This window comes from Trachymyrmex cornetzi, unplaced genomic scaffold, assembly GCF_001594075.2.
Source record: "Trachymyrmex cornetzi isolate Tcor2-1 unplaced genomic scaffold, Tcor1.1 scaffold812, whole genome shotgun sequence".
Classification (NCBI taxonomy): Eukaryota; Metazoa; Arthropoda; class Insecta; order Hymenoptera; family Formicidae; genus Trachymyrmex; species Trachymyrmex cornetzi.
Window position 1 is genome coordinate 387579 of NW_017300150.1, and position 9081 is coordinate 396659.

A 9081-nucleotide genomic window follows, 5' to 3' on the forward strand; every position below is an offset into this window, starting at 1 on the left:
GCGTTCGCTTGGTAGACGGCCGGAGTGCTATAGTATAGCGCGCCGGACGTTACAGTCACCTTAATTATATTTTAAATGGACATGCAGAAAGAAGTTGATTATAAATCTGGTACGAAGTGAACTTTCATTATAGACAACCGCGAATAAATTTTCGATACAGTTGAGGACATTGTTCATCGCAGTAAAAAACACCTTTACTGAACGCGTAGTAATAAAGTTATTATCGGAGTTTAAATCACCAAAACTTTAATTTTTGGTATAGTGAACTCTAACTTTTTTAATTCTTTGAATTAAAAAAAGATAAAAAGTACGTTAAACCACAATTAAGATTAATCTACATTATTAATATTGTAGAAACGTGCATTAATTTTGCATGTATTCATATACAAGATTAATTAGATTTTTGAACCTAAAAGTAAATATCATTTGAAAGGGAGTATAAAATAACTGTATTATTATGTTGCATAGGAATTGTTATTAATATTACTCATTATTAATATTTTGTCACGGTTTCTTGTCCTCTCCTGACATTCTGCCGTTATATTACATTATTCGATTTGATCAAGAGTGTGTTGTGTAAATATTTCAGTGCAAAATATTTTAAAGTTACAACATGTAGTTACAATACAAAATTATAACACATTTCTGGATTTTTTACATTTCACTGACGCATTATTGGATTTTTTTATGTTTCACTGACACATTATTGTGTAATTATATTTCATCGACAAGGTAAATGACTTTGTGTTACACATTACAGACAATATTCTTTATATATAACCTTAGGTCTTAAGTTTTGAATTATTCTTTCTCAGATCATTCGCAACTTAGATTAAAATATCAAATGGACAACTTACGCTTTTTATTTCAACGATAAGATTACGCGCATGCGATTTTATGAAATGTTATTATTTAATTATATTTATTTTTATTTAAGATGTTGTAATGGTAATTAAAGATTAAGGATATTTTTTATATGGTAAAGACAAGAATTTGCTGGCAATTTAACGAATTGTTATAGTTGTGGTTTTTTCATTTATTTAACATTGTATAGTTGTACTTTTATTTATGATTTACCTTTGTAACATGAAAATGATCCGATCGGAGTCGAACGTTTGTTAACTTTAAGATTCTAATTTAATTAAATTTGTTTAAATATTGATTCAATGCCCTTTATAATTGTCATATTGTTTTATACATACGGAACCTTATAATTACTTATTTTATAATATTACTTATATTTGTAAATACAACAATACTTGAAATTAAAGTAATAAAAGTACTTAAAAAAATTACCTTTTTAAGAAAAGGTAAAAAAAGGCGCCATGTGTGCATGTACCTTCCATAAAAAACTGTACTTTACATAAACTAAGAAAAAACCGTTACATAAATAATATAATTCAAGTAGTAATATTGTTAATTTTTCATTATAAATTACCCCTCAGTAGAACGTATGCATGCATTCAAAAAAAATGAAATAAAATCTTTAAATTACGCAAAAATGGCAAAAAGAATATATAATTTCTAATACATATATAACATATACTATTGTATTTTGTAAATTACGGAAAAAAAATATATTTTATTGCAACATATAATATTTAATTAACGAGACAAAATGATACGTACCTTTATCTTTCTATTCAAGAGTCTTTTATATATTTGCAATAGAATACAACATTTAATCGCAAAAAATTAAAGACGAAGCATCACGAAATAACAAAATCTTATTAAAATAAAATTTTTTATGTGAAAAAACTTAGCGCGCTGCTAGACCTCAAAATATAATAAGTAAATGTTACATAAAAGAAATAAACAATGTTTACTAGTTGGAATAGTACACGGATTCTAACCCGCGGGGCTAGAGGGGAGCGCGGGGTGCAGGGGATACTCGTTGGCGAGGGGAACGGAGCGCGGGGATTCTTTGGTAGCGGGGGTATGACGTCATGAGGAATGGCAATAAGACATCACAGATTTTAGGGACTGCAGTCACGTACAAGACAACAAAAATCATCACAAAAAAAGAAAATATTGCCATGAACAAAAAAACAATACAAAAACAAATAATTATAGAACGAAAAGTGTTACAAAGGGTATATGCTCCAACCCTTTTTCGACCAAGATATAGCATAATGTAATTTTTCTATAGAAACAATATTTATTAATTATTTTAAATACCTAAATACAACCAAGTTTCACAATTAATCGATTGAGAGTAGCTAAGCAAGGCGAGTTCTAACCCATGGGGCTAGAAGGGCGCGGAGGTTATTCGTAGGCGCGGGGAAGGTTCCCGGTCGCCTCCGCTGTCGCCGCCGCGGACCACGCGATCGTAAAAGTACATCTTTTTTTCTTATGACGTATTTTTTACAATGCATTTTGCAATAATAGCAAAAGAGTCGAAAGATGATTTATTGTTCCAAAACGTTCTGAGAAATCTTGCTTAAAATGATCGAGAAGAAACAAGAGAGCTGTATATGAAATGAGTATTCTGTCGTTTCTTCCCTTTGACATATGTCTGTCTTGAATATTAAAGTTATTGTTTTGGCTTGTTGCCCTTCTTTTAATTGTATTTATTTAAATTTAGTTGTACACGGATATAAAAAAATTTATCTTAAATCAACGCTAGGTAAGAAAATTTAAATTGTTACATAATTAATTATAATAAGGATACATTTCTCGAAACAATAATGTTCAGCAATCCAGATTTCCTGCATCTACATTTTCATCTCTTTGCTATAATCCGTACTATTCAACGTTTCGAGGACATTGGTAGCGTTAAAAGTCGCTCAAGATCTGGTAGACGTAAAACAGCAACAAATAATGATAAGGCATTAGATGTTTTACAATCTTTCGTTGAAAATCCCCATATTTCCATCAATCGCGTTGCACAAGAACACCAAATCGGTCATGCATTTGTCAGTAAAATTTTGAAATTGAATAAATGGCATCCATACAAACTCCATTTGTGCTAAGAGTTGTCCGAAGATGATTTTGATAGACGCATCGAATTTTGTGATCTTATGATGGAGATAATTGTCGACGATCCTCTATTACTTAATAATATTGTTTTCTCTGATGAGGCAACATTTGAACTGACTGTGAATGTAAATATACACAATTGTAGGTACTGGAGTGACGTTAATCCTCATTGGAAAAGAGACAATCATACCCAATATCCACAAAAAGTTAACGTATGGGCTGGTATTCTTGATGGTAGACCAGTTGGCCCTTTCTTCATTGAAGGTAATTTGACAGCACAGGTATACACAGTCATGCTTCGCGAACAAATTGTTCCAGCTATTCGAGACTGGTGGAAATATGGATGAAATTTAATTCCAACGGGATGGAGCTCCACCTCATTATGGTGTCATTGTCCGTCAACATTTGAATGAGGTCTTTCAGGACAGGTGGATAGGGCGAAGAGGTCATATTGAGTGGCCACCTCGGTCTCCGAACTTGACCCCACTTGACTTTTTTTTGTGGGGTTACTTGAAAAGTAAAGTGTATGCAACCAAGCCGCAAAATTTAGATGATTTAAGAGGGAGAATAACTCGAGAGATAGAACTAATACCACCGGAAACGTACCGGAATGCGGTTTCAGCTGTTTATAACAGATTGGCCCATTGCCAGGCTGTTGAAGGGCAACAATTTGAACATTTGTTGTGAATTGTTTGATACAATTGAATATTTTGCCCAAGCTGACAAATTGGAATGAAATTCGCTTTAACTGGCCGGACCCACACGCCACTTTTGCCTTAACTGGCCGGACCTACACGCCACTCTTGCCTTAACTGGCCGGACACACACACGGCACTCTTGCCTTAACTGGCCGGACCCACACTTCACTCTTGCCTTAACTGGCCGGACCCACACGCCACTCTTGCCTTAACTGGCCGGAATTACACGCCACTTAACAAATTGTTAATTTCAAACCTTTATAACTAAAAAAATACTTAATGAAAAAATGTTTTATTATAGTGTTTTGGAAAGCTGTCGAGATAAGCTATAAAAATATGCAATAAAATGTAGGGAGTTCCATTTAAAAAAATAAGGTTAACCTTAAAATGACCTTAAAGGACATGGTCAAGATCAAAGTCAAGGTCATCATCTTACTCCTCGCTTGAAACCATACAACTTTGCTATTGGACATTTTTTCCAAAATGCATTCTAACTGAAGACATTAGAGTGGTCCGATTCTTTTCGATGACCCTGCATGTGTGTGAGGTACATATGTATGTGTGAAGAAATTACATCATAATTTTTTAGATTAACAATTTCTTTATTTGTATTTCTTTTACATAATTTTTTTCTTAGGCACAAAAAAACTACAGCTAACAGTTTGCAGTCGAGGAGCTGATTTTTATCAAAGTAATCGCTAGCGCATATTACATTTGGTATATCTTTAGCATTCGTTACAGTGGATGCGATATTTGAGAATCGTGTAAACTTTGTATCGACTTTCTCGACGATACCAACCAATTGATCGATAGCTATTTCAATTCATTTATCTAAGTAGAACATAAACAATATTGTTGATTCAGTCATCATTAAACATACGTCGGATGATTCCAAGCATACAATTTTAGCGTTTTCAATCGTACTGAATCGCACAGTCAGCGGTCCAACGTTAATAGAATTGCCCTTGTGGTGATTCCAAAGGCAGTTTTGAATGTTCCAACGTTATTCATAGAGTCCTTTCCATTTTTCGATAAATAGTATTAATTCATTTCCACGATTATCTCCTATCGCAAACTCCACGTAGCTCGGTGGGCCAACGTTGATACCAATTTCAAGAAATTTGTATCCTTTACGTGTCAATGCGTATTTCCTGCCAAGTATGCGAACCGCACGATGCACGGGCGCGCTATAGAAAAATATAAAAGAAATATTAAATGATTAATTAAATAGTTAATTTGAAAAAGTATAAAAATAGGGGATTCTTAAACTTACTTGGCACATCTTTTCGTAAATGAGTTTCATCATTATTCTGAAATGGAACGTATTTTTTCGTTTGTTGCTTCCTACAGCGGAGTACATTGCTGCTGCTGCTGCTGCCGCTGCTGCCGCTGCTGCTGCTGCTGCTGCTGCTGCTTCCGCTGGACCTTTCGTACAAGCGGGTATCGCATGACTGATCGCATTCTCGTAAATTGTGAAATTTCGTATATGGTGTTACTTCTAAAATCGAAGAAAAGGCAGGCCGTCCCCATCTTTCCAAGAATTTCAAACGTCGCAACTCGTTGTATCGCGTCTTTCTACGTATTTTCTTTGTCATGAGTTTATACATACCTTTATACATACGTTTATACATACGTTCTAGAGGTGGAAAATTATCGATAGCGACTATCGATAAATCGATAGGCTTAACCTTAATTCGATATATCGATAGTTTCTTTTTACTATCGATATTTTACGATAGTTGCGCAAGCATCTAGAAAATAGAGATCCTAGGATCACTAGCATAAACTCTAGGGACTCTACTAGTAACTACAGTAACCGAAACTCTGTAGGGTGCGTTGAGTTAATGGCCCGTATTCAGAACGCTTACAACGATGTTAGCGCTCTAACATGCTATAGTTTACGTCACACATACTATAGAATTTCAGAGATAAAAGCGCGTTCTGAATACGGGCCGATATGTAGAGCAGATACACATACATACCTAAATGTAAAATAACCAAATGATAATTTGTTTAACATTTTTATATTATTTTAATAAAGTAAGTAAATAAATAATTTTTAATTTAATAAAATTTTGTATGATCTCAGTATGCTTTACATACACATTCGATGTGCTTAAGATGAGCAGGTTATGTTTAAAATGTTTTGGTATTTTAGATTAAAAATGAGTAAAAGGACAAAAACAAAATCCATAATATGGAATTATTTTGAAAAGCAGCGCAATCAATTCGCCATTTGTTCGTTTTGTAATAAAGAATACAAAACAAGTGGGAACACAACAAATTTACATAATCATTTGAAAAGGTATCATGCAGAAGAATTAAAAGATAGAAATGATTCTTCTAACGAATCGGATATAAGCACAACTCCAGCAGCAGAAACAAAGAAAATAAAGGTGCAGAAAACAATTACTTCATATGTTTCTAAGAAAAGTTTATTATATAACGAGACTGACGCAAAAAAACAAAACTTGGACAAACTAGTAGCATTCATGATTGCAAAGGATTTGCAGCCATTTTCGATTGTGAATGACAAAGTATTTCAGGCTCTAATTCATACATTAGATCCGAAATACAAGTTGCCGAATAAAACAACATTGCGAAATAAGATACTGCAATCTTTGTTAATCGAAGTTAATACCAAGCTACAAGATATTCTTAACCAAACAGAATATATATCATTTACTACAGATTTATGGTCATCTATAGTAGGAGAGGGCTATATCACAATCACTTGCCATTTTGTTTTACATGGAGATCTTAAAACTGTGGTACTAGAGACAATTCAAATAGAGGGTAATCATACAGCTCAGCATATTAAGGAGCATATTGAGGTAAAGAAAGATAATTAATAATAATATTAGTGATATACTAAATTAATATTACTTTTTCAGAAAGTTATTGAAAAATGGCATCTGAAAGATAAAGTACAATGCATCGTTACTGACAATGCTCAAAATATGATTAATGCTTGTAATCTGCTTAAAATAAGACATTTACCTTGCTTTGCTCACACTTTAAATCTAACAGTAAATGATGGGTTAGCTACACAAGAAAATAAAACTGATATCGAATTTCTTTTACAGAAATGTAGACAAATTGTGAGATATTTTAAAAAAAGTACTGTTGCAATGGATAAATTACGAGAAGAGCAATACAGAAGAAATTTGAAAGAATTAAAACCATTGCAAGAGGTTGCAACAAGGTGGAATAGCGTTCTATACATGATTAAACGACTGATTGTTTTAAACACAGAAGACTGTTTAATTGTAACTCTGTCGAAATTGCCTAAAGCGCCAGAATTACTAAACTTTAATGACTTTATTGAGTTAAATGAAATGGTAAAGGTGCTTCAACTTTTTGAGACTGCGAAAAATCAAATTTCTGGACAGAAATATGTAACGGTATCGCTAATTATCCCTTTGGTGGTAGGACTACATAATAATTTAACTGAAATAGAGCATTCACTTACCAGTGATATTGGGAAACAACTATGTACAAAATTAAAATTATCTATGATAAAACGACTCTTTATATATGAACAAAGAACTATTCCTAAAGTTGCGACATTATTAGATCCAAGATTAAAGAAATATGCATTTCGTAATATAGAAAATGCGAATAGTGCTCAACAAATTGTTCAACAAGAAGTGGCTCAACTAGTCAGAAAAGAAAAACAATTGCATTTGGAAAGTGAACCATCTACTTCTCAGACATTGTCAGTATTGTCACCTTTATCAGCTTCATCAATATCGAGTGAGCCAATGTCAACTAAAGCAACGACAAATGTTGGATTGATGGATTTTTTATCCCAGCGCATTTCTCAAGTAACAAATACCTCAAATGCGATGGCAGACAGTATTGTAACAACTCGTCAATATTTGGAATTGCCCATGCTTGCACTGAAAATCCGATTTCGTATTGGATAAAATATCCTGCAAAAGAACTTCGAAAGATAGCTGAACGTTACATTTGCGTCCCAGGTACCTCAGTTCCGTCCGAAAGGATATTTTCTAAAGCAGGACAAATAATTTCAGCAAAACGTTCAAATTTAAAGCCTACCACTGTAAACGCGATAATATTTCTAAATCAAAATGCATGGTTAATTGAAGAATAGGAATACCCATATACCAAACGTGAAGCCAACATCTGTGCGAGAGAGTAAGGTATAGAATATTATATGTTCGCAATGCGCAATGCGCACAGATGTTGGCTTCACGTTTGGTATATGGGTATTCCTATTCTTCAATTAACCATGCATTTTGATTTAGAAATATTATCGCGTTTACAGTGGTAGGCTTTAAATTTGAACGTTTTGCTGAAATTATTTGTCCTGCTTTAGAAAATATCCTTTCGGACGGAACTGAGGTACCTGGGACGCAAATGTAACGTTCAGCTATCTTTCGAAGTTCTTTTGCAGGATATTTTATCCAATACGAAATCGGATTTTCAGTGCAAGCATGTTTGGTATATGAGTAGCATAAGCAATTCCCCTTTCATATGTTTTTTATATAATCTTATCTCTTTCTCTCTTTCATGACGCGACGCGTGACGCGCTTAATGGAAACGATTTCATTCAGTTCTAAAGTAAAAAAATAAGTAAAATAAGAGTAAAATGTTCCTATCTACTTTCAGTTCTAAAGTAAAAAAATAAGTAAAATATTTTATATTATAAGTAAAATGTTCCTATTTTTTTTAAAGTAAAATATGATATTTATGTTTTGTTTCCCAGAAGTCTTTGTAGGTATCGAATGATATTGTTTGTTTTATTTCATATGCATTTTATATTGTATATTTAAAAAAATAAATTTTATTATTAATTCTGTATACTCATGTCAGTGATTTTATTTTAACTTATTATACAATTGATATAAATACATATATTAAATATACACATAATTGATAATGTATAAAATTCAATGGAATTTATTTAAGTTTTTGGCGGTTTTAGCCTACAATGTAATAATTCCGATAGTATTATCGATATATCGATATTTTACTTTTAAAAATATCGAATAATCGATAGTAACCACTATCGATAATTTTCCACCTCTAATACGTTCATACACACGTTCATACATACGTACGTACATATTATACATACATACGTTTATACGTACATACGTTCACACATACTTTCATACTTACGTTTATACATACGTTTATATATGTTTATACGTACATACGTTTGTTCATACGTTTATATACACGTTTATATATACATACATACGTTCATACATACGTTTATACGTACATACGTTCACACATACGTTTATACATACGTTTATACGTACTGTAACCGTACTCGCGAGCAACGGCACAACTTCGTCGCGCATTCTTCCTACTCCTCGTACGCAAAAGTATCTCCTCTCTCTCGGTAACTGAATTTTGCGACAGCCAGGCG

The 9081-nt window shown here is 33.0% G+C and overlaps 1 protein-coding gene across 1 annotated transcript in view; it reads left to right on the forward strand.

Moving 5' to 3' along the window:
• Positions 1–7606, forward strand: part of LOC108768625 (zinc finger BED domain-containing protein 4) — a 21627-nt gene extending 14021 nt beyond the window's left edge. Inside the window, exons 2-5 of the mRNA XM_018519126.1 lie at positions 3125–3260; positions 5417–5508; positions 5983–6511; positions 6572–7606. Of these exons, the coding sequence (XP_018374628.1) occupies positions 3125–3260; positions 5417–5508; positions 5983–6511; positions 6572–7606 (1792 nt within the window). The remainder of the gene's footprint in view (positions 1–3124; positions 3261–5416; positions 5509–5982; positions 6512–6571) is intronic.
• The last annotated feature ends 1475 nt before the right edge of the window (positions 7607–9081 follow it).